The sequence below is a fragment of the Pogona vitticeps genome, chromosome 7 (genome assembly GCF_051106095.1).
Source record: "Pogona vitticeps strain Pit_001003342236 chromosome 7, PviZW2.1, whole genome shotgun sequence".
NCBI classification, from domain to species: domain Eukaryota; kingdom Metazoa; phylum Chordata; class Lepidosauria; order Squamata; family Agamidae; genus Pogona; species Pogona vitticeps.
In genome coordinates, this window is record NC_135789.1 from 409,018 (window position 1) to 433,244 (window position 24,227).

Consider the following 24,227-nt stretch of genomic DNA (forward strand, 5'->3'; position numbering starts at 1 on the left):
GCCCATGTGCAGGATTGCAAGATATAGGAAGAATGAGAAATAAACACAGTTCTTTATGCTTACTGGAACTAATTAAAAAACACCCTCCCTCCTAGTGAGCAGGTCATGCTAGGTCAAGTAACCAAGCCTCCCTAGGGCAATCAAACTCTTTGCTGCTGCTCTCCTAGACAGAAGCAAGGCGGAAAGTTTTGACTGGACTTGGGAACCCAGGAAGCTGCCTTCAACCAAGCTGGACACCTGGTCCAACTTCCTCAATAGAGCCCACATGGCCCAGCAGCAACAGCAAGTAACCGGACGTGGCTTCCCTTGAGGCCCAAAACAAGAAAAGACTTGGATGCCTTTGAGGTTGCACAGTGGCGCTGAGAGTTTCACTCCACCAAGTGGAACACAGTCCTAGGATTTCAGATCATTGCCCTAGCAACCAGATGGGCATTGATGCCAAGACTGGGCCAACGCTGGGCCCTCTTGCTGCCTAAGCTGCACCCTCGGGCTTTTCAGTGAACCCCCTCTTTGTTGATCCAGAATGTTAGGTGTCGAAGTACTGTGGATGAAAACTGCAGCTGCTCCCAAAAACCTATGACAGCTGCTAGAAAATTGAGGTGGGGTATGCCCACACACTGTGGACACTGGCACAGGATAGCACCTAAAGGTCCCCCAGCCATGTGGCCACAACATCCTGAGGTTATCTTATTGGTTGGACCTGCTTCTATTCTGCAGAGCTGATGGCTGGCTCGCCACTCTTGGCTCAAAGCTACTGGGCCGAGTTTGACTCCTCAGGGTAGCCTAGCGAGGTCTCTCAATAAAAGTGGAGGCTAAATGAGATCAGTTAAGAGGGGAATTTTAATGGCAGAACAAAAATACAGAGCGATTTCCTGGGCCCTCCATTTAGGGCAAGACCGCAAGAGGTGGGAGAAGCCCCATCGTCTTCTCCTAGAAGAGGATGCATGAGACCCTACGGCAGGTCAAGAATCCTGAAGTTGGGCGACGCGCCCTCACCCTGGTCCTCTCTTCTTGTTGTCTGACTTGTTCCTCAGGGATACGTCTGGCTGCAACTTGCATTTGCAAAAAGGAGACGGAAGTGGGTGAAATCATGTTTTGTTGATCTCAAATGAATAGGGATGGTCAAAGCTACTTGCCCACAGAACTGCCTTTATTAGAGTGTGCTGTTTATATACTGCTGCATTTAACTGAAAGCACTCTCTGGGCAGTTTACAAGTTAATTATGCAGGCTAAGCTTTGGCGTCTCCCCCCACCCCAGCAAGCTAAGTACTCAATTTACCAACCTGGAAAGGATGGAAGGCTGAGTGAACCTTGGGCCGGCTACCTGGGATTGAACCTTGGTTGTGGGCAGTTTTGGCTTCAGTACACTGTGCTGCAAGACTCTGGCCACAAGGCTCTAGGCAAACAAGTCCAGGAGTGAGGCACCCCTGGTTTGTGTGTGTGTGCTAAATGGGTCCCGGCCTGTGGCAATCAGCTGCTGGTCTATGGGTGGCCGCTCAATAGGTTGTGGGCTAGAGCCAGGGCTTCTCTTTCGAGCTACTGAGCCTGGTGTGGCTTGTGGTTGTGGTGGCTGAGGCCTTTTGAGAGTGGTACTCCAGAGCGGTCCAAGTGCTGACTCAAGCCATGGGTCCACATCCACTTGAGGGTTTCCCAAAAGTCCTTGTCTTTCAGTTTGAAGTACCCTACAGTAACCCTAAACCAATACTTTTTTCTCAGGACATAAAAACAAATAGAGTTGCAGTTTAAAAGATATTAATTTGTTAGAATAGAAAACATTTTTCAGTGATTAATCAACTAAGTCAACATCCTCAATTAGGCACTTTTTAAAAAAAAGTTAGTGTTCACAGAAACGGTTATAGCAAGCACCATCTGGAAGAGCTGTTTGTCTCTCACCATCCAGTCCAAAAGAGCACCAATGGCAAAACTAATGGGCCGCTCAGAATCATGTTTTTTCATAAGGAAGTTTATTCTAATCACTGGAGATTAAGCTGACCAGAAGCCTTCTGGTTAACTGGTAAGGTTTCTTCACTTGACTAATTACCAAAGACACAATGCTGGTTTCAAAACAACTGTTATCATACATCCGAGCCCAAGCCTAAGACTACAGAGTCTCTTTTGGACTGACCAGAAATCTCTTGATCATTCTGTTTGCCTATAAGGCCCGGCTTTGCTTTGAGCCTATTTGCCTATTCCTATCCGTGGTGCAGCCACACCCTCTTTGTGTAGACTTTGGGAGGCTCCTAAGCTACGGGCTTTCGGCAAAGCCAAACGGTCTTCACAAACAGCCTGAGCATATCCAGAAAATAGCAGCCTTGCAAAAAAATCTGGAAAGGGAAGGATCAAGTCTCCCCTCCTGTCCATGTGCCTCTTCTCTCTACCCACTCCTCCTCCTCCTCCTCTAGCCCTCCTAGGGTACCTGCATCCTCAACGGACTTCTGTAGGGCTTCTGCCAGCTCCTGGTCTGCAATGTCCTCGGGACGTATGTCCTCCCGCCCGGCCCCATAGGCCAGCCTGGCACACTCGGGGAGCTCCCCCTCAGGAAGGAAGGTGGTCTGTGAGCCCGTGGTACCAATCACCAGGACGTTCTTCTTGAGATCTATGGAACACTGGGGGAAAAGATGCAAAGGCAGCCATTTCAATGGAGCCTGGAGGGGCGCAGGACAAGAGCACACCCACACCCACAGGAGAAGCAGCAATAGCTCTTGCCTGTTCCTGAACAACTCTTCCTCTTGTCCTACCTCACGGAGGCCAGGAAACTGTTTGGCTTTAATAGAAGCCACCTTCCCACAGCTGGCAGCCACACAAAGTCCCACCACCTCACCTGGTGCCTCTTCAGCATATCCAGTCCCAGGAGCATATCCATGGGCTGCTCCTCCAGGATGGAGAAGGAACAAGGCAGGAAGTCCCCTTCGATCTGAACTTGAGCTAGCAGCGAAGGAAGAAAAACAAGGGGGAGGCCTGTTACGTCTATGTGAAGGCTCAGCCAGGGCAAATCCTGCCAGGTACGAAGTGGTGGTGGCAGCGTGCAGCTGTGGGATGCCCCCCACCCCCGTTCACCAGCTACTTACCAAGGTGCACCCTTCCAATGATTTTCTGGGTACCCACACCCTTGGCAATGCCTGCCCACCGCCGGTCCACCAGCCGCATGATGTTGCACCGCTCGGCACATGCTTGGCTCATTATGGTCATCTGGGCACCTGCCAGTGGGAAAGTATAGCATGGTGACAACCCCCACACACCACTTCTATTAAAACCCTTCTGCTGGGGAGGAGAGGACATAGAAAGGAAGCCTGTCCCTGCTCCAACTCCACTTGGGAAACATTTTACTTTGCAGATCCAAGAGCAGGGAGCCACATGTGCAGGCATAGAGAAGAACCCTAACTGAAAACCATAAGAGGGGGAGCAGTGGCTGGCAAACACAAATCCTTCCATATCACAGGGTGGCAGGAAGAAAGAGATGCACCTATCACTCAACACAGCCATCTTCCCAACAGGGTTCACTACAGATTCCCTGGACTACAGCTCCCATGAACCCATGAGGTGACATACGTTCTGGTCTGGCAGGGGCCTTCAGGTTCAACTGCATCAAGCAGAGCATCTTGAGGGTTTCTTCCACCATCTGACCACTGGAGATCCTGTCAGCTCTGCTCAAATTCATCACCTCTTCCTGAATTTATGGCCCCTCCCTCCAGTAAGGAACAATATGGAGCTATCCCACCCCCCTGCAGCCCAAGAGATCCTTTCTGACTTGCAGCCACAGCAGCCGCTCTCTCTTCCTCTTTGCCTACTGCTGCTTAGGCCTTTTTGCAGGAGGTGCAGACACTGGGGAAGCCTGGAACTTGTTGCATGCAAGGAAGAGGCCCAGCTATGTTGCAATGGCTCTTCTGAAAGACAGGCAAAGAGGCTGAACATGCTCTATGGGCCAAGGCCACTCTGCATGCCATGCAAGCCAGAGAAGTTAAAAAAAGGAAATGAAAAAGGGGACCCAGAGCAAGGCAAGGAACTAGGAAAAACAGACCTGAGTCCACGAATGCTTTCACCGGATGGCCGTTGACCTTGCAGTTGATGTAAAGCATCACCACCTGGCCAAAACTCTCTGGAGCTTCCTCCATGGCGATGGTCATGTTCTCCTCAATGTTCTGCTGCCTGGACCCAACATCAGAGCAAGACTGAAAACTTGTCCCCCATCCTCGGGCTCCTAGCTGTACAGCCAGCCAGCTGGCCTCCCTCCCTCCCTTTCTCAGCTAGAAGGAGATTCCAAGGAATGCCACTGGCTGAGAGTGTCAGAGAGCAGGAGTGGGCGGTGGCAATCCTGCTGGACTCTTCCAGAACCACGGCAACCTCTTTCCTCTGGGATTTCCCACCTGATGTCCTCTTCAATCTTGGCCTGAGCTTCAAGGTCAAAAGGGTCAGCGGAGAACAAACGAATTCTCTCCTGCTCCCGGCGGGCTCTATCCTGCTGCTGCTCTACTAGCACCCGAGTGAATCGCTCTAGAACAACAAGAGGCACTTGCACAAAACAAGATCCACCGGCACCCCTACTAGTTCATGTGAGTGTTCACACTCCTTGTCCGGAAGACTTACAAGACCTGCAGCATCCCAACAATCGCTACCTGTCTGGAATGACACAGATGCCAGAGGCCTAGAAGATCAGGGCTCTGACACTCCTGCCTTCCTGTGCCTGGAGAACCCCAAGCAGCTTGTCTTCTGCTGCTGCTGCTGCTGCTACTGCTCCACAGGCCCCCTCCCCACGAAATACTCACCCAGGTCACCACTGAGCAAAGCCTCTGCAAGGGGTGGGTTGCGCTCCTTCAGCAGGGAGAGTTCGTGCGGGTTGGCCAGCAACATGTCTCGCAAGAGAGCTGGGTTATCCAAGCCCTGAGGGGAGGAGGGCAGCTCAGGAGGAGATGGTCGAGGGCGCAGGCCAGGCTGCGGCTGCTGCTGCGGCTGCAGTGGTGGTGGTGGTGGCGGCTGGGAGGGTGTGCTGGAAGAAGTCCCAGGGACTGTGATGCTGCTGAAATCTATCCTGGGCAGGCCTGGGGGAAAGAGAGGTTAACAGGGTGGTCACATGACTAGTGACATTTTACCCCCATGGAGGAAGCCAGGCTGCTGCTGCTGCTCCCCAGGTGAGCCTCAAGCCTCAGGTTAACAAAACAAGGGTTTTGGTCCATCGTTTTTTACAGCTGGCTCACTAGATCTGACTCCTCTCTTCAAAACACACAATCGGCAAATATTAAGGGCAACACCAGGCCATTAAAGGACTCCAAACTCTCCCCCTGCCCGACAGATGCTGAAATTGGGGGTAGTTAGAAGGCCCTCAGCTACTCAAAAACATTAAGAACCCATTCCCTTTTTTCCTTCCAGGTCTGCGGCTGTTAAGGTCTCACCAGGAAATGGGACGGGAGGCCGAATGTTAGCATTCTCCACTTGCTGCAGGATCACCACGTCTCCATCTTTCAAGCCATAGGAAGCCAACGATCTATGATTGTCAGTCAGGGGCTGCTCTGCGTAGACAATCTAGGAGAGAAAAAGCAGCAGGTGAAAAAAGGCAGCCATAGGCGACTGTTCAGAAGGAAACACCAAAGAAGCCTGAGTTCATAAATTCCAGTGCCAGGGTCCTTGCAAGAAGGGAGATACATCTCACTGGGGAGACTCAAAGAACTGGTCAGGTTTGGTTGTCGGAGAGAGGATTTTTTTTCTGAGCAAATATCCTCCCTGCTGATAACCAGAACACAGCAAAGATGGGTGGAAGGTACATCTAGCTATAATGGAAGAACTCTGGGTGGCTTCCAATAGATGAGCAAAGACTTTTGGCTGCCAACTGCAACAAAACAATGCAAGCCAACACATGAGCAACAGGAACAAAAACCACTGTATACCTGAAGCCAGAATTGTACCATGTTGCTCCGAAATGGTACTTGTTTTATTTTATGAAGAACAAGGCCCTGGTGAACACAAGAGAACATTTTCCCTTCGTCCCATGAAACCTCAGTTATCAAGTGGGTGTTTACACAGACAGATACCCCTACATCTCTCTCGCGCCCGCCCGCCCACCCACCCACCCACACTGAGACAGCTGCCCTTTCACAGCCACGTTACCCAAACCAGTTTAACCAGCCATAATTGCAGATGAGGAAAGCACAAACCTTTCCACAGCCTTCTAGCTCCAGACACTATTGCAGAACCATATATGCCAACCACAATGCTGACCCCCTCCCAACAGTTAAACAGAAAGTGCCAGCCTGGATTAAACCCACAACTGAAAGGAGAGGAGGACCTGCCTTTCAATTTGCTGGAGGTACAGACTGGGCAAGGCCAACCCAGGGCAGAAAATTGCACCCAACTTACATGTCGCTTTCAGAAAAAGGGCAAGGTTCAAGATAATCAACACCGGCTCAGGATGTAAGCAGTCCTCCCTCTAGGAGGTGAGCACCTCTACTTCGGGGAAGTGGCCTCCCACACCAGGCCCAGGACACCCCTGCAACCTGGCACAGCAAACCCTCCCCCCCCCCGAGGCGTTTGCATACAGGCACCCTCCCTGAGATCTGCTGCATCATTAAAGTGCACGATGGGAAGACTAATGGAGCTCCTCCGGATCCACCCACACACTTAAGCAACCCGGACAGGCTGGCAAGCCCAGCGGGGTTTCCTGGCCCCACAAGGAGGGGCGGGGCCAGGAAACCCCGCCAAGGCTGCTACGGGTTCAGTGTTCTTCTGGGAGGCCTGGCCAGCTCCCCGGTTTGGCTAGGAGGCACCCCCTTGATGTTTCAGGGGGCCACCTTCCCGCAGCCTCATTTTCCACCCTTCCTCTGACCATCAAGAGCACACAAACATTTCTCTTTCATCAGGCAGGCACCCTCCGGTCACGTGTGCGTGTTTGTGGGTGGGGGGCAGAAGCAGCTGAGACACCAGAGAGTCCCAGGCATATGCAGAGGGCCCAACAACACATTGCTCAACCCAGGAAGCCGTTGAGCCAGGTAAGGGAGGCTGGACGAACAAGGCCGAGAATTCACAGCCTCACACTCTCCTTAAAAATAGACAGACATGATACTCTGGCGCAAGAGACAGGAAAAGGTTGTTCCAGGGCGACTGGAGAGGAGCTGGACTTTGGCCACTGGCGCCCGGCCACCTCACAGCTCCTGCTGCTAAAACATGGATATCTGTTTCATCTGGAGAGGACTCGCTCCAGGCCCGGGGGCCGACAGGAGGGTTCCTCTCACAGATCAGCAGCTGCAGCCCTTGCTTGAGTCAGGGGTGGGCCACGTCCAGGCCTCCAGGTAGTGTTGGGGCTGTACCTCTTGGCATTCCTCTTGTCCTTGGCTAGGCGGGCTAGCGCTGCTCCAAAGCATCCCAGCACGGGAGCACACCTTAGAGAACACTGTTGGACTACAGCTCCCATCATCCCCCACCACTGCCTCTCCTTGTTAGGCCTGACAGAAGTCATGTCCCAAGAACAGCTGGAAGGGACGCCATCTGTTGCTTCCTCTTGCTGCACTCCGAGAACGGAATTCATCCTGCACTCATCCTGGATGAGGAAAGCCCTTCCCAGAAGATCTGGCAAACAAGTGGCAGCCGAGGACACACCCCGGATCGTACGACGCCTCGGCCCTCACAAGACCAACCCCACAAAAACCAACAGCCTCTGTCTGCTTCACAGGGTACAAGAGCAGAGCCCAAGGGGGCACAACAGCTAAGCCGACCAGCAAGAGCAGCTCGAGCGTAGTGGCTGCGAGGCACCAGCTACGTTGCCCCTTCCCCTCCCTTATCAGTCAGCAAGGGTAAGGGGTGTTGCAAGCACAGAGGCTGCTGGCACTGGAAAGAGTGGCCAGTTCACACCCTCAGGCACTCCCAAGGCTACATAACCCTGCCCAGAGTCTGGAACCTCTTAAACACTGAACAAGGCAAGAGGTATTGAAGCTTTAGGAAGGAAAAGCAATCCCTTAAAAGCAAAAAAAAAAAAAAAAAAAAAAAAAAAAAAAAAGTTAAATGGTTGAAGCAGCCTGTAGACTTCCAAGTTCATTTATAATAAATCCTCATTTAAAATAAATCTCTTCCCAGCAAAACCACAGCATTCATAGCTGGTCTGAAGGAGACGCTTGAGGAGAGACAGGACTGAAGCAGCCAAACACAGTAAGACTGAGGAGTCCGTAGCATCCTTTGGCTTAAGGGAAAAAAAATCTAATGGAGAGGATGAAATCTCGGCTTTGCTTGTCGACCTCCTGGCAACCAGTGGGTTTCCCTCACCTGATCACGGCCCAGGCTCTGAAGCCAAGGCGCACAGGCGGCAACACTGGAGAAGGGAAAGGACACTGGCTGGGCCTGGTCTAATGCACCCCTCTCATCCACCACGGGCAAGAGGGGCACCAAGGGCAGAGATACACGGGGCACCTGCCTGCTCACCTGAGGGCTAGTGGAGCCAAGGGCTACCCCCCCACCGTCCATCTCCCTTAGCCCAGCCTGCTCCGCAGGGCAGTACAGTGGGGAGGACTACCATGAGGCCACGGGACAAAGATGATGCGAAAGAAGCTGGCTAGGCCTTGATCCCGACAGACAGACACCCACCCACCCACCAAACAGGGTAATCATCCATTCCATACCAAGGGGCAGAGAACAAATGGAGGCAGCCCCCCCCCGCTTCATTTTATGGACCTCCAGCGACCACCTCTCTCAACTGGGGGCCCAGTGAGAAGCCCCCTCCTTCTGTCCTTCCTTCCTTCCTTCCTTCCTTCCTTCCTAGCCGCCTCCTCAAACAGGTCTCGTCTCCCCCAAATTGTTCAAGTGGGATTTCTGGGTACGTGGGGAAAAGGATGAATGCCCAGGGGATTCTGGGAATTGTAATCCAGCCCATGAGGGTGGTGCTGGTAGGGTTCTGGGAGTGGTGGCCCAGCCACGAGAAAGGTGCCAAGTTAGGGAACGGGTGGCCTGGGGATCGTGGGAGTTGTAGTCCAAAAGGTGAAGCGCAGATAGGCGGGTGGCGGTGGTGACAATGCTTTGCAGTATTTCGGGGCACCGGCAAAGTCTCGCCCTCCTCGGGTTCGGCAGCTAGGGCTGACGGGTGCTCCTCTCGCCCCTCTCCCACCCACCCAGGCTCCCCAGGCCTCTTACTACAACTCCTCCCCCCCCCCAACAACCGGGTATGGAATCTGGGCCTTGTAGCCTCGTCCGCCCGCCCGCCGGCCAGGCCAGCCCTCCCTCCCGCTGCCCGGGGGAATCATGGAGCCAAGAGTAGCCCCCTTCTTTCCCCTCTGCTTCCCTCCCTCTCTCCCTCCGTCCGCCCGTCCCCGGGGAGGCCCCGACCTGGCTCTCGGCGGCCGGGATGCCGGACTCGAGCTCGCAGAGGGCGCGGAAGTTCTGCAGCTCGAAGTCGGCGTCCACCTGGAGCGAGAAGGTGAGCTCGGAGCGGTCCCGCCGCAGGCAGAACACCGTCAGCAGCATCGCCGCGCCCGGAAGGAGCGACGGAAGAAGGCAGGTGGGAAGCGCTGGCGGCGCCGGACGACGACGACGACGAGGACCGCGGCAGGAGCGACGACGCCCGGGCGAGCCCAGCCCGACCAGTCCCGCCTCGGCACAGCAGAGCACAGCACCGCCGCCGCCGCCAAACAGGCTTCCTTTACGGCCGCTGCCGTCGCAAAACGGCGCGCCCCACGGCGCGGGCACGCCCACGGCCTCGCCACGCCCCCTCGGCCAAAGAGAGAAGGCGGAAAGGACGCTGGCCACCGCCTCCTCCGGTTCTCATGGGAGACCCGCCCAGACCTCGGGGAGGGAGGCCTCGGTCGCCCCCTGGCTCCCAGCGCCCGCCCCCCAAGCCCTCCAGAGGGCTTCCCCAGCATCCCCTCCAGGCCCATACCTCTGCCCCTCCCTGCACCGGGCCCACGAAGGCTTGCTCCCGAGGAGACCCACAACAGAACGGTGGGGCACCCCAGTCAGGCTGGAGGGGAAGCTGAGGGGAGCTTCTCCCTGGGCCAGGCAGAAGCTTCCGCCCCTCCTCTGCACTCCAATCCCATCTCTGCCTTTTGCCTCTGGGCCTCCTGAGATCTTCCTGCCCCCTCATTCCACTTAAAGGGTCTTGGACACAAAAAAGATTTTTTTTTTTAAATTGAGGTTCTATTTAGCTAAATAAGAAAAAAGGGCAATTTTTTAGTTGCCAAAGGTGACCACAGAAAATCAGTGAGTTAACAGGTCTCTAGTTGGGACCTACAAGCGGGATTTAGCAGTTCAACAGAGATCCCCGGCTCCCTTGGGAAGATGTGTAAGAATGGGGTGTCACCTTTGCCGTCACACCAGCTCTTTATTCCCTCAGGACCCAGTAAGAACAACTGACAGGAGGATGAGGGGGAAGCCAACTTCTTTTATTTGGGGAAAAACAAGAACAAAAACAGAACGACCCAGAGACAAAACTAGTAGTGATGAAAATGCTTCCACAACACGGAGAGAGGGGCTGGCCTTGAGTTACAGGTTGCAGTTCATCCAGGCCTGATCGCCGCCGCCGCCCCCCCACTGCAAGAGATGTGCATTCCCCACACCCACCCCAAATCAGCTTCTGGTCCCTAGATCCTGAGGTCTCCAGTTGACCGAGCACTTGTCCTGTGGCCCAGCACCAGCCACCCTCCTCAGCCTGACAGCACAGTCTTGGAGGAGGTGGCTCCCACTTTCTTTCTGCCCCAGTGATCAGTCCGACTTCTCCTTCTCTTTCATGTGCAGGAACACGATACTGAAGAGGAAGAGGCCCACCATCATGGAGAAGGCACTGGCGTAGTAGGGGTAGGCTGAAGGGATGAAGCGCTCGTACTGCGTGTGTTGCAGGGGGCGCACAGACACCTGCCCAAAGAGAGCAACACAAAGTGCACTGTCAGAGGAACCAAGCCCATACCGAGCCCCCAGGGGTAAGGACGGCTAAGGGTCTCTCCTCCAGACAGGGATCTTACACAGCAACCCAGCCAAGCCACGCAGGAGAAGGCTCTTCCAACCACAGGAGGTGGGGCAGACCTCCCTGTACCTCTTACTACTACACCAACTAAGCCATCATCCTGTGAAAGGGGATGGGCCTCCAAGCAAGTATCCCAGCCCACCCAGGTGGCACATTCTTTGAGAAAGAGAAAGACAAGGGCCCTTTACTGATGATGCTCACTGGCAAGATTTCCTGAGAGGATACCAAGAGTAAAGCCTCTGACCTTGATGTTAATTCTTGAGCTGCAAAGCAGGCCCAAGGCACCTCTTTACCTGTGTAGAGGAGTACAGATGGGTGTAGCCCAGCCGGTTGTAATCCACTTTGAACTGGAATACTCCATAGACATCAGGAAGTTTGAACTGGACGCTGTACTTGCCTCCTAGAAGCCAAAGACATTTCATTTTTGATGACCGAAACCCCAAAGGAAGTAAAGGTTTTGCCCATGAAACTCCCAAGCACTTATCCTGTCTTTGTGCCAAAGCTCCTGGGACACCTGTAGGGAGATGCAGCAGCTTCTGTTATCCTCTGGCTCATGTCACTACAAGCCAACCCCTGTTCTCAACCAACGTTGCACCCATTTTATATATCAAACTAGAGGCCATCTTCTAATAAGGGGAATTCAGAGCTCACAGATGCATTAGGAGACAACGTTCCTCCCTGTCTGGCTTGCCTTTGTCGACATGTCTCAGGTCATGCACAGAATGCCTCTCCATTCAAATTTTACCCAGATATTCTGTATCTGTACTCACAGCTTGCAAACAGAAACTTCCTTGAAGAACAACAGAAACTTTTAAAAGATAAGAATAGAGAGGTTTTCCTTTCCTTTCTGTGATGAACATTTTGGGTAATAAAGGTTACAAAACAAAGTGTAACAAAAAAAAAGCAAAGGCTTGCTCACGGTTTCTCTTGAGGAATGTCCTCACAAAAGGGTCAATGCGGACAAACTCAAGCTGAATGTCATCGCCATCAAAGGGGACCCACTTCCCATCAGAGAGCTTCTCGATGACTATGCTGTATTCCTGCAACACAGAGACCCAGCTGGGCAGTTGGGAAAGGCGGAGAGAGGAAAGAACATGTCTCTGTTTTGCATATGCGTGCACATATATTAATTAAATAATAATCTCACCACAAGGTCAGTGACAGTGTAGGCACTGGGGGGTTCTGTCTCTCCCACGCGGTGGTGGGACACCTCCCCCACGCGCAGAACCCCCTCCTCCTTGAATACCCAGCGGGACAATGCCATGGCCAGCTCGTAGTTTCCAGTCTGGGAGTACCTGGATTGCAGGGGAAGGGACAGGAGTCAGAAGCCAAGAGGGAGCTTCCTTTGCTCAGCAGAAACAATCTGGTCCCATCTGCCCTGCCCATCACTGACAATTTAGGTCACATATTCAGCACACAACCGGGAAATCTGCCACAGGAACCGTTCTGAGTCTGGATCGCAACAACCAAGGTGCCTCGGGCTGGGATGCGAAGGAAGTGGTTCTTAACAGCTGCAGGTGGACTGAGGAACTTCCCCACTCAAGACCCTAACAAATTCTATCCACCGGCTGAGTCATTCATTCATTGCCACCGTTAGTTCATCTGCTGTTTTGCTTCTTGGGGTAATTTATTTCTGATGCCTTTTTAACTATAATCTGACAAACTGCCTCTACTGCACCAATAAAGGATACAAATCTTTTACACCACCAAGTCTACAACTGAACCCCACCCACCTCTGAGAACCTGGTGATGCTTTCTGTACAGCTGAGTTGAAGAAGGCATCGCTGAAGAAATCTAGAGAGCCACTGAAGATGACACGGGCATTATTCCGGGCCTGGAGGCCAGCGATCAAGAGCGTGTTCTTCCCAACAGCATGAGGATACTATGAAGAGACCGTGATAGGAGAGGCGGTGAGCAGTTAACTTGGACAGGACTTTCTCTGGCCCTGCTTTCCCATGCATGGCCAACTGTCACACTCCCAATATTCTTTCTTTAACGTGCTTCCCATCCCGTCTAGGACCTCTGAACATACTGTACAGTTAGAGAAACCTGGGCATAGCACAGATACTAAAGTGAAACAGAAACCAAAGGCAACACCTCTGCGGGCAACTTCCCACAGTGCAGGCAATGCAGCACACAACACGTTCCCATGCAAAGGAAGACATCTAGAACCTAGCACTGAGGAATGTTTCAACTGACCAAAAAGTGAACATCCAGTGACCCACCTGCGTGATGGGCTTGTCAGGAAAGAAGGAATAGGATGTAGACGAGCCGGTCAGGATGTCCAGAACCAGGGGGTTCTCAGGATCAGCCACCATCCTGTGGGAAGAGTTAACTGTGACTCAAAGCAGCAAGAAGATATTCCCCAGTCTCCAAATGGTGAGGATCTCCAGCAAGGGAGGAGGAGCGTGCGCGGGGGGGGGGGGTGCCTTCTGCCCTTGGAATAGGGCTGGACTGGAAAAGTCATTGACACATTCCTCAATGCAAAACCCACATTTCTTCTTTGTTTGCATTTGAATTTACAATTAAACCCAGAATGGGTTGCTTCCCAAACCCTCTTGGGTTTTCTGTCCTTGCACAAGACTTACCCAACTCCCCTAAAGAGAATAGGGTTCAGCGGTTTCTTGCCTACGATCGTAGGAGCCTTCAGAAGGTTGTCTCCATCTGCCACAATGAGGGTGTGCTGCAGTAGGATGTCAAGACACTGTTGTTCAGCCCCTTTTACAGGCTACATATCCTGACAGGCAGGTTCTGTTAACCATGCATCCAACCTGGACTCTCTTTCAGCTGCAGCCTCCACAACCATAAAAAAAGAAAAGCTCTCTCTGTTCTCATTTTTACAATACTTGTCTTGAGACAGACTATCTGACTATGTTGGCTGCAGAGGGTCCAGCCATGGCAGGAATACCTGACACCAATTATCCAGGCATCGTAATGCTTTCCATCTTGGTTTCTTCCCTGACACCGACTTTGTGTCACACACAAAAAAGTGTGTGGATGCAAGATGCACATGACTTTTGCTCCTGCAGCCTCTGCTCCTCCATCTGCAACATCTAGGGAACTAGGACTACCAGTTCTGGAATAATCAAATAACTTAAAACACAGCTTGATATGAATTTGAGGGTGCAACTTATGCAGGGATATGTCACCAGTAAAAAAAAAACACACCATGTGGCTTACCTGGCCTAGATCTGAGACATCGTAGTTGTGATGGTCAATGACAGCTGTCTTCTCTTCATCAAATTCAATTCCACATTCACTTCCTAGCTCTCGAAGAGGATCACCTAAAAAATGGGAAGGACAGCAATTATTACGTGGGGTGGGAAAGAGTTATGTGGCTTCTATTATCACCAGCAAGCTACCATGATCACAGTTCATTTTCTACAAAAAAAAACCCTTGCATAATAAAGGGGAAAATGGAACTGAGCCTCACTTAACACAGCAGCATTTATAAAAAAGTCAAAGCAAATACAATAAGGAAGACTGGCTGAATTTTTCAATCACAACACCAGACAGGAAAATAAAATGGTCACTCTTATATGACAGATTCTTATTGAGATTGTGACAATTTCTTATTGTCTGTAAAGCAGACCTGAAATACTGGATGCTGATTAGGAGGAACACTTCACTTTACTTTTATATTTTCCATTTAATTAAAGTAACCTGAAGTTGCAGGACAGCTATGACCAAAGCAATTTAAGTCACAAACACAAAGTGAAGTCTCTGATCCATTAAGAGCTATTTGTTCACCGTATGTTAAGGGTTAAACACTTTTTAAGGGCCTTTGATGTGATCAACCCTACTTTACTAACCAATATCTGAACTGGCAGCCACGAGGACACTCCCACCTCCATCAATGAAAGCAGCAATGGTCTCCACATTGATGTTGCCTCCAAAATCTGAAACGAAAGGCCCAAGATGTTTGCAACTGCAGATGCAAGAGCTTTGTTATTTACAAGATCAGTCTACAGCATAGTTTCATGGAGACAATGCCTTACCTTCGACCGAAGGAGAAAATATAATCAGGTTGTCATAGAGGAATTCACCATATTTAATGAGGGAGAGACCAGGGTCATCTGCAGTTCTGAAGGTAAGATCAAAGCCTCTATCTGGATATGAGAAAAAGAGACAAAATCATGGCAGTTAAGAACACAGGGGTACAACATGGCTGAGATCTTACAGCAGGGACAGTTTGTACAACTTAGACTTCTGACAGCTGCAAAGTCCTGTCTACAAGACCATAAAGCAGAACATCTGTTTCATCTGCTAGTCTCCTCCATTACTTGAAAAAAAATCAAAACTAAGATGGGAGAATAAAGCAGGCTTCTTTGCATTCAAAGTATGTAGTCCTCATTGAAAAAAGCACCACTGAGCCATAACCACTTAGTGCAATGGCCCCTACTCTGACGAGCAAACATTTTGAAGCCATGCAATTCTACAAGGAAGTACATCTGGAATAATCTGCATGCAAAACATATTCTCTACCATTCAGTATCATTCCTCCTTAAAGACAGACACCCATTTCCTCCTAATCATGCAAGCAGAAAGCTGGTGCTGTGGGATCGCCTCCAAATGCAAATTTGCAGGAATGTATGAGGCTGTCAGCTGGTTTTCGAGCCCACCAAAGTCTAAGTATGACAGTCTAAGACAGTGAGAGAGGAGCCCCTCTACTCCACATGCAAAAGCCGGGGAAAAAACCACTGTTTTAACAGTGCTTCCAAAGCAAAGAGGCAGCATCCTCACAACACCTGCAGGCAAAAGACTGGCGTGCTGGGATCTACTGTTGTTCTGCCTTGGCGGGTCCTCAAGACACGCTACCCCAACGGGCCCAACAGCAGGGCCGGCCCTGACACTTCTCCCAGCCCTGCTCCCGCCTGCCCACCCCACCCCCCGCCAGGGCTGCCCAGCTTCGATCCCAGCCCTTTCCACTCCGCTCCCATTACTGCAAGCCAGCAACAGCCCCACGGGCACTGCGGCAGGACTACGGCTCCCATCATCCCCTTGCAACAGGTCAGCGATGGGCTTTGCAGTCCAGCCACCGGGATTCGGGCGGCCCTTCCTCGTGAGCCCCCCTGCCCTCCTTCCCCGCCGGACCTGCCAGGCTGCGCAGGAACAGCGAGTGGGTGTCCCTGAGGTTCATGTTCTCCAGCAACACGAGCGTGCGCGACCCGCCCCCTCCGGCCGCTGCGCCCCGGGCCAAGCCCAGCAGGGCCATCGCCCACACGGCCGCCACCGCCATCCTTCGCCGGCTCAACCCAGGGACACGGGTAAGCGCGGCCATTTTCCTTTCCTCTCTGCAGGCGACCCGGAAGTGGACGCTCCGCGGGCGCCAATGAATTAACAAATCCTTCCGTGGGGAGGCGGGATAAAGCCCTCAACCCAGCCAACCAGGAGCAGGAGCCGCCACGAGCTGCGCGCGCGTCGGATGGAAGCCCGGCCTCTTTCCCTCAGGGGCGAACCAATGACAGAGAGACAACTCTGACGCTCTCGAGCCACGCCGAGCATACCGCGAAGTCTATTCCTCCGGAGCCAACCAATCGCCGCTCTCCTCCTGACTCCGATAACCAATCATCGTCAACGCAGGCCAGTGGCGACCCCTGAGCGCCGCGATCGTTGCTACAGCAACGGAGGCGCCGAGGCCTGGCCATCCCGGAAGGCTTGAGTCACGTCTGAACGCTCTCAGCCTCGTCTCCAAAACACGCACCGAAGAAAAACAGTGCAGGTAAGAATGTTGTATTTGCAGCAGTAGAGCCGCGGGCAAGCGCTCTTAAAATAGGCTTTTCCTCGTTTCCTCCTTTTCCCGGAGACACGTGTTCCGTTTGCCTTGAATGCGGGCGGAAAGGCAAGCCTCGGAAGAGGGGAGGCAAAAAGGGGGGGTTGAAACCACGAGGTTGCGTCCGCCCCAGGAGAGAGGAAGGCGCTCTCCTTGGCTGCAGAAGAGGGCAGGGCCTGGGGACCCCCTTCCCTGGAAAGCTTGCCTTCAGCTACGGGTGGGTCTTTCAGGGGAACACACCCCCCCCAAAAAAGGCCTCGGCCTCCCCCCCCCCCCCCCAAATTGTACACTTTGTTTTTTCTTTCGTGTTTCCCGCTGATGGGCTGTTGGGCTTTCCTGCTTTCAGTTCGGCTGGGGTGGGGTTGGGGGGGGGGTTGACCCTTTCCCTCATGTTGTATACTTACAGGTTTTAAGCTTTAAATCTTGCTTTAAAAAAAAAGATTTAAGCCCTCTTCAGTCCTTCTCAAGGAGAAAGGCAGGGTAAAGATATTTTAAATAAATAAAGGAAGCACAGTCCCATACGGTGGCCACTTCGGAAACCCTGCAGAAATGTTTTTTTCAGCTCCATCTGGGCAGCCCCCCCCCCCAGGGGGAGCTCCCATATTCTTTGCTTTTCCCCCCTCCAATCTTGGAAGTACTACTGTAGATCATTAGATATGACTAGTTATGTGTTAACAGAGGACCCTCCCCCCCTTTCCCCAGCCAAGGGTTAAATCTGTTAACCAGCACGAGTTTGTGCATTGCAGCCTAGCCACCTCGGCCAACCCATCATTAAAGCCCTAAAAATACAGGAATTCCTGTTATGGATTTTTTTAATGCACTTGTAGAACACTTTGAGCTGCGTGGCTGGAGAAATGCAGCAAATATAAATAAATAAACAAACAAATAAATAATTACAGCCATTAGCAATCTCTGGCTCTCTGCGCATTGTTTGGCTGCAACTCTCACGTCCGCTCCTCGTTGGCTGTGCTGAATGGGAACAGGCGGTACTTCAGGCCCAGCAACATCTGGAGGGCTTCAAGTTGGCCGCAACTGCAGTAGAGCCTCATAACCTTCCAGGGCAAGACCGATGCTAAAAAGCTCTACAGAGAGTAATATCCATCATGTCAGAACAAGAAGGCAAGCGGATGAGCAAACGTGCAAGGCAGCTTGGACACAAAAAGCGTTAGAAGGCTTTGCCACAGACAGTGGGGGAAATGAGCCCCGTCCTCCTTTGCCAAGTGTTTACCCCAGTTCCTGGGGGACAGCCAGAGATTTACTGGCACCATGGAGCCACGAGGCCTGCCGGCGGCTCCGCTCATCCCGCCACGCATCCTCAGCCACGCTGTCTTGTTCCTCGTAGCAGTGGTTGATCCAACCTGCTGCCAGGGAGCAGAACAGGCCCCCTTGAATCCCAGAGTAATGGTCCAAAAGGGCTTCCATGCTGGAGAACTCCACATTCAGATCCTTGGGGAGGAAAATAACCAGTTATGATGGGGCTGAGAGCAGGAAACGAGTGCCTAGAAGAGGAGGCTGAGAGGTGTGGAGGCCATCATAATGGATCTCACCGTGTGGATTTGAAATAATGACCTATCCAAGTTCACCCAGTCACTTGATCTGACTGTCCTGTTTGTCAAAGTTGTGATCTAGTATTTTAGCTCTCTGTCTAGCAGGAAGTTTGAAAGTCTACTTGCAATACGTAATCTATCAACCCATGGTAAGGTAGCTGGATACCTTTCTCAAGACTCACCTCCACAGAATACTTCCCTAGCTGGCTCCTGTAGATCTGGTAAGGGATAACTCCACATCGGGTCTTCACTGAAAGACACCACTGATTGGTAGACCCCGGTTCCGCCCAGAGAAGAAAGGCCCCGAGGATGTCCTTTCTTAGCAGTGCCATTCCAGCGTCCCTGAGAATCAGCAAAAGAGGAGAGAGCTGCTCAGGAATCCACGCTACAGGATTGTCAGCGCAACTTGATACCATGTCAGGTGGAGTCTTCAAGCTTCCACTGTCCATCTTTGAATTTTTGCTGCAACTCCTGCAGCTTCAGCCTCTGATAAGAAAGGACTTTTTAGTTTCGTTCCCTGCCCTGAGCCACGGTGCCAAGACTGGGCGAGGGACAGTCCCCTCCTCCTCACCTGTCGATGCCAGCAAAAGACCAGACGCTCTCCATCAGGCTGCTCTCATTGTCCAGCAAGTGAGCCAGGCTGCCTCTGCCCCCTTTGCCATCGCAGCTGGTGGGAACTGACACCAAAATGGAAAGAGAGTGGGTGGGAAAATGATACTGCCATGGACCGAAAAAGGGTTATCCCGCTGGGCTCCATCCACGGGAACCCTACGTCTGTTACCTTCAAACAGCTCCACAGCTTGAGGTCAGATTACCTGCAGCTTGTTTGGGCCCCACAGTTTTGCCTGCTCCCAAAATCTATTAGCAGTGACCTCTTACACGTTAACCCCATCCTCACAGAATGCTTTACTCCACCTGCCACGTAATCCAGTTGAGCCGCCACGTGCTTGGTCTTCCGTGCTCTCTTTCTGATGCCCTAAATACTCACAGAGTTCCCGAGCGCACTGCTGCAGCTGAGCTTCAAATGTGCAACCCCGATAGGCTCCGGAACGGAGGATCTTGCTCCGGATGGCCTTCTTGCGCACCAGGATGGGGGAACAGTACGGGTTTCCAGGACGAAAGCTGCCCACACGGCCCCTTTCCTCCAAATCCAGCCTCTCTCTCTAGAGATGTGAGCCAGGAGAGACACTGAACAGGGGCCCACCAGCCATATGCAAAGCACGCATTTCCTCTTGATGGATTTTAACAATAAAGTTGTTTATCATGGCAGGAAAGGTGAGGATAAATAGAGTGAACCAAGACAGGAGAGCCTCCACTTTTCTCCCTTGGTGATGGGTGTGCCTCCTTCACCCGGGCACTAACTGGGCCCTTGATTTTTGAATCTGCCCTTGTGCACCTCGGAATCACAGCTGTGGGCCCAACACAGTCCCTCAGGTTTACTTAAGAGGTAGTGAACAGAGTTAATCCTAAGCACTGCACAAATGTAACAGCTTCTCATTGAACTAACATTTAGAGGAGAAGAGATCAGAAATGCTGACTTAATGTGCTCTAGTTGCTCTATTGAAATCAACTGCAAGATTAATGTGGATATTATTTTTACTCAAACTCCAGCCAATATCTGGAAATGTAACAGATAGCTATGAAAATTAATACGTTATTAAAAGAGAGGGGGGATATTTGGGCTTTTTGGACCATAAATCCCATGGCCTGTATGAGCTACCTGTGGATACTGGATGTTGTAGTATCAAGAAAACCAACAACCCAAATACCTCCATATATTTCCTCCTTTTCTGAGGTAGCTTCTCCTGTCAGCTACAGTGGGAGCTGACCCTGGTGAGGGCAACAGATGTGGCAAGAGCAGGGTTGAAGAGGAAAAGGCATGTCTCCCATCATGGTAAATAGCTTGGCTTACTGGCAAGAGAGATTCAAAAGGAGAGTTTGAAAGAGGACCCACTCACCACGCTGACAGAGGAGCCAAAATCGGAGGGGCACGGCAGCCTCTGGAAAGACACCAGAGCATTCACGTTTTGGGAAACCTCTTCTGGGCTGAGCGATTCCCACACCACCTGGCTGTCCAGCAGCTTGGCCGGCTCCCGTGGTGTGGGGGCCCCGGGGGGCCAGTCTTGCTCCTCCGGGTGTATCAGGAGGTAATGCAGTTGGAAGGAGCGGCAAAGCAGGAAGTGCAAAGACTGGACCTGGGAGACCGGGAAAAAGGCCAAAAGCATCTGGAGTGCCTTGCTTGAAAACCACCCTTCTCTGCTTTAAGGGTTCCTTTCCTTTAGCATCTTCCAGTGGGCGGCATTAGAGCCCTCCAGCTGCCTCCCCAAATTAGCTTGCCAACATGGCCTAGCCCGCCAACCTGAGTTCAGGAGGTGGCCTGGCGATACCAGATGTGGATGCTGGGCTCTGAAGAGCTCCTCAACAGCCACAGAGAGAACAACAATGGGGGGGGGGGGATTAGAGGCAGTTCCGTCCGTAAGCACACAACAGAGTTACGTATGCACGCATGCCCACAAACACATACACCCCATTTCCCTCCTCTCGGTTACCTCGCTCGGCTGGCTGCCGACGAACAAATGGCAGAAAAGCCGGCTGTGGGGGCTGCGTGGATTGCGGGCCACGAAGGCGAACTGGCAGTCGGTGGACCTCCAGCCACTGTAGAGGATGCGCTTCAGGGCATGGGCCATGAGGAGGGTCTGAGGGAAAGAGGCATCGGGGCAAACCGAGCACAGCCTGTTCGCTCATCGGCCGCCCCCACCCCACCCCAGCAGCTGTCCCCCCAAGCAGAGCTGGCTTCTCCAGCCTCAGGAAGGGCTGCTCTTTGACTAGCCTCTTGCAATAGAGGCCAGCTGCACTGGCAGAGAGGCTGTTCCATCCCCACCCCCCCGTCTGCCCCCTTCTAGCATCAAGCCTTGCTCTTCTTTCTCTACGGGTGGAAAAAAAAAGAAATCAACCCAAATGTCAGCTCTGCAGTTAGAAACATCGCGTCTTCAACATTCCCCAGTCTCCACCCTGGCCGTGAGGCTTCCGCTTTTGGCAGTGGGCATTTTCCAGGTCGATTTGCTCCAACATTAAAGTGTTGAAGCAGTTAATGTTCAGAGGTAATGTTTTGCCACCTCCCAAATGCCAAGCTGGGGCCTTTATTGCCTCTGCCCTGTGAAGGCCCAGCTTTCATTCCCAGGCAGCCGACCACAGCCTCTTCCTACCTCCCCTTCCGTGTTGTACATCTTCACGCCCTGGAGACAAAATTTGAGGAGGACGGACCGCCTTCTAGGGCAGGCCTGTGTGTGCCCAGAGATGATGAGCCCGGTGGAAGGCATGGAAAGAGAGGAGAAGGAGAGCGCCTGCTGTGCGGAGGCATCCCATGACCAGGGCTTCCTCAGAGCTTTGCCCTCACCCAGCCTCCTTCAAATATAGTTCCCAGCATTGCTGGCCAGCTTGGCTCAGACAAGAACAACAACTGGGAGACAGCATGGAGCCCTTTGACCAGCCACCCCTCTGGGATGTCAGGAGAGAGAGGCCTCTGAGAAGGGGGCCACAAGTGAGACTGACACACACACACACACACCATGCAGCATCCCACAGTTCCTCACCTTCAGCTGCTGAAGCTGCTGATGGATCAGCTGAACTTTCTGTTGCAGTTCCACGTCGTCCACCACGAAGGAGCCCACGTACTGTCAGTGAGAAGAGAGCGAGGGGGAAAGTGACACCCTATGTCCCTCTCTCTCTCTCTCTCTCTCTCTCTCTCTCCAGGGTGCCACTGATTCAGCTCAGGGAACAGGACTCTGGGCATCTGGAAAGGAGTCTCCCCTAACCTTCCCCCCGAGCAAAAAACAAACAAACAAAAAAAACCCCACAAAATTCTGGGAAACTCTTGTCGTCTCCCAGCTCTGACTACATTTGTTTCTGGCTGGACATCCATCCAAGCTCTGTCTCCACACCCTTTCTTCCTTCGGAAACTTCTGATCCTGGGAAAGGACCTTCATCTGAATCCGCAACTCCTTCCTCCAGCCCAGGACGACCCCGGTCGCCTGGCAGGGATGGCCACCTGGGGCCTTTCCCTGCTCCTCCCAGAAGATGCTCCAAGACCACACCTGGGCAGGTCCAGCCACATAGCTTTGGTGTTTGGGGAATTTTTTTTAAGAAATTTTTTTTTAACTGGCTTGCTCTAGCAGGGTTTACCTATTTTTGTTAAGACGCTTTAAACACTCTGCAGTGGGACAGTGCCATACAAATCGTAAACCCATCCCCTCTCCTTATCCCGGAAAGAGGGCATGCAGCCCCTCCTCGTTGCGGCTCCCCAAGCCCACCCTGACCCCTGCCCGGATCACCTGGGCCGGCTTGGTGATCACCCGGCCGCCGCCGCCTCGCAGGGGGTGTGCCGAGGCTGGCGGAGCTTCAGCCCCCCTCCCGGGCCCTGGCGACAGGAGCAGCGGCGGCGGCGGCGGCGGCCTGGGCTTCATGGTGGCGGCGCTGCGGCGGCTCCTGGAGGGAAGGGGGCCTCAGGCCTGATCCGCCCCACCTGGGGAGGGAGGGAGGGAGGGGGGGCGGTCAGGGACGGGTAAGCCTTTGGGAGGAACGACAGCGGTTGGACCTGGAAAGGGGGGGGGGGCGCGGAAAGCAGGGGGTCGCTCTGCCGCCAGCCAGGCGGTCCTGCCTGCTGCGGAGCCCCCCACCCACCTGAAAGGGCCAGGAGGCGGCTGGGCGCAGGGGGATCGGGGAGGGGGGGGCAGATCCGGCCCGCCTGCTCCGCCTGGGGAGGCGCTCTGCATGTGCTCAGAAGGGGCCTCTCCCTGCCAGCCCCTCTCCCCGCAAGAGCCACATGGCCCGGACAGCTCTTCCTCTCCCTCCGCCCGCGCCTCGATCCCCGATCCCCATGGGCGCCTCTCCCTCCACGGGCCCCGATCCCGGCCGGGGGCTCCACTCCACTCCCGGCGGAGACAGAGAGGCCGAGAGGATGATGATGCCGCCGCCGCCGATGCGCAAAGCCGGCAGGTTGTCTCTTCTCAGCCGCCCCCAAAACGTGGGCAGCCAATCAGCAGCTAGGAAAGCGTGACCACGCCCCCCCACCGCAAGGTACTCGCCCCGCCCGTTAAGAATCGTTCTTTTTTAGACGACCAGAACTCCTAGTCAAAGGCGGGGGGGGGGGGGCTAGGGGCTGCTGGGAACTGTAGTCCGGATAGGCGAACGTTTCCAGGGTCTGGCCCCTTTCGCCCATTATTTGACAACTTGGGGGGGGGGCAGAGCTGTTATTAAGGCCAAAACTTGGAGAAGTTCCTTCCTCCTCCCCCCCCCCCCGCCGCAGCCACCTGAATCTGCCAGGCTGGCCTTGAATAACCCCACTGGGAGAGGCGTGGGGGGTGTCCGAGCTTTCTTCCAAGGTCAACGGGTTCAAGCCACCCATTGCAGTTTGAATTTTTTTTAAAAAAAACATACTTTTAAGATTTTTAAGCTGGCTGGACTTGTGTCCTAACGACCTTACAGGGTTGTTGTGATGATGGGGGGAGGAGGGCGCCCTCTTTTGTTCACTGGAGGAAGGGCAGCCTTTGTGTTTGGCCTTTTCAACCACCTTCTGCAGAACTGGAGAGTCAGATGCAGCCTTGAGGATTCTTCCAAGAACAGCAGAATTATTTTTGGCGGCTTAGTCAGGGAGAGGGCAGAAGATGTGCCACCTCGCCGGAAAGAACTAGGAAGAACAAAAGCACCACCAGATTTAGGCTGAGAACAGAGTGCGGAGGAGGAGGAGAAAGAGACAGATGGCTCTTGAGGTAGGGGGAGAAAATAAAAGCCTTGCAGGCATGGAGGCAGAAGTGAGAGAGAGAGAGAGAGAGAGAGAGAGAGAGAGAGAGAGGGTGAGGGTGAGGGAGAAAGGAAAGGAAAGGAAAGGAAGGAAAAGCAAGAGAGAGGGAAGGAAGGAGCAAACCAGAAAGGCAGAAGAAAAACTCCAGCCACAAGCCAAGCTCCCCAACGGTTCTCTGCA

The 24,227-nt window shown here is 53.0% G+C and overlaps 3 protein-coding genes across 6 annotated transcripts in view; all 3 read right to left on the reverse strand.

Annotated features, from left to right (window-relative positions):
- The window catches only part of LOC110073169 (protein DDI1 homolog 2), a 14,157-nt gene extending 4,533 nt beyond the window's left edge, over positions 1-9,624 (reverse strand). Inside the window, exons 1-9 of one of the 3 annotated variants that reach the window (XM_020782064.3) lie at positions 9,298-9,624; positions 5,388-5,517; positions 4,764-5,036; positions 4,365-4,491; positions 4,019-4,146; positions 3,069-3,197; positions 2,822-2,925; positions 2,417-2,606; positions 822-1,052 (exon numbers count right to left, since the gene is read on the reverse strand). In XM_020782064.3, the coding sequence (XP_020637723.1) occupies positions 931-1,052; positions 2,417-2,606; positions 2,822-2,925; positions 3,069-3,197; positions 4,019-4,146; positions 4,365-4,491; positions 4,764-5,036; positions 5,388-5,517; positions 9,298-9,435 (1,341 nt within the window). In that variant the 5' untranslated portion in view covers positions 9,436-9,624 and the 3' untranslated portion in view covers positions 822-930. Of the gene's footprint in view, positions 1-821; positions 1,053-2,416; positions 2,607-2,821; positions 2,926-3,068; positions 3,198-4,018; positions 4,147-4,364; positions 4,492-4,763; positions 5,037-5,387; positions 5,518-9,297 lie in introns of those variants that run through there. The other 2 variants (XM_020782063.3, XM_020782065.3) reach the window with 2 other exon arrangements.
- A 704-nt stretch (positions 9,625-10,328) lies between these two features.
- DDOST (dolichyl-diphosphooligosaccharide--protein glycosyltransferase non-catalytic subunit) lies at positions 10,329-16,247 on the reverse strand. Its single transcript, XM_020782078.3, has 11 exons — positions 16,022-16,247; positions 14,926-15,036; positions 14,740-14,826; positions 14,108-14,211; positions 13,516-13,610; positions 13,153-13,246; positions 12,661-12,809; positions 12,075-12,222; positions 11,847-11,967; positions 11,221-11,327; positions 10,329-10,818 (listed from the first exon to the last, which is right to left on the reverse strand). Exons 1-11 carry the CDS (start codon positions 16,206-16,208, stop codon positions 10,669-10,671), a joined length of 1,353 nt encoding a protein of 450 aa, XP_020637737.1. The 5' UTR covers positions 16,209-16,247; the 3' UTR covers positions 10,329-10,668.
- Positions 16,248-17,494: 1,247 nt separating this feature from the next.
- SH2D5 (SH2 domain containing 5) lies at positions 17,495-23,263 on the reverse strand. Of its 2 annotated transcripts, XM_072977403.2 has the most exons (10): positions 22,928-23,262; positions 22,579-22,769; positions 21,841-21,921; positions 21,454-21,528; positions 20,797-20,943; positions 20,206-20,442; positions 19,236-19,410; positions 18,819-18,924; positions 18,430-18,589; positions 17,495-18,146 (listed from the first exon to the last, which is right to left on the reverse strand). In XM_072977403.2, exons 2-10 carry the CDS (start codon positions 22,708-22,710, stop codon positions 17,925-17,927), a joined length of 1,335 nt encoding a protein of 444 aa, XP_072833504.2. In that variant the 5' UTR covers positions 22,711-22,769; positions 22,928-23,262; the 3' UTR covers positions 17,495-17,924. The 2 variants fall into 2 exon arrangements, with proteins under 2 accessions (XP_072833504.2, XP_078235591.1); XM_078379465.1 differs by lacking the exon at positions 21,454-21,528 and having other exon boundaries at positions 22,928-23,263.
- Between the last annotated feature and the right edge of the window lie 964 nt (positions 23,264-24,227).

Excerpts from the sequence above, each read along its gene's own strand:
- DDOST (XM_020782078.3), bottom strand. The coding sequence starts at position 16,208 with ATGGCCGCGCTTACCCGTGTCCCTGGGTTGAGCCGGCGAAGGATGGCG. Across the intron at positions 12,810-13,152 it reads CTGACAAGCCCATCACGCAG|TATCCTCATGCTGTTGGGAA; the intron begins GTGGGTCACTGG and ends GTCTCTTCATAG. Across the intron at positions 11,328-11,846 it reads GACATTCCTCAAGAGAAACC|GAGGCAAGTACAGCGTCCAG; the intron begins GTGAGCAAGCCT and ends TTTGGCTTCTAG.
- SH2D5 (XM_072977403.2), bottom strand. The coding sequence starts at position 22,710 with ATGAAGCCCAGGCCGCCGCCGCCGCCGCCGCTGCTCCTGTCGCCAGGG. Across the intron at positions 20,443-20,796 it reads TCGGCAGCCAGCCGAGCGAG|GTCCAGTCTTTGCACTTCCT; the intron begins GTAACCGAGAGG and ends CCGGTCTCCCAG. Across the intron at positions 18,590-18,818 it reads TCTTTTGCTGGCATCGACAG|GGACGCTGGAATGGCACTGC; the intron begins GTGAGGAGGAGG and ends GCTGATTCTCAG.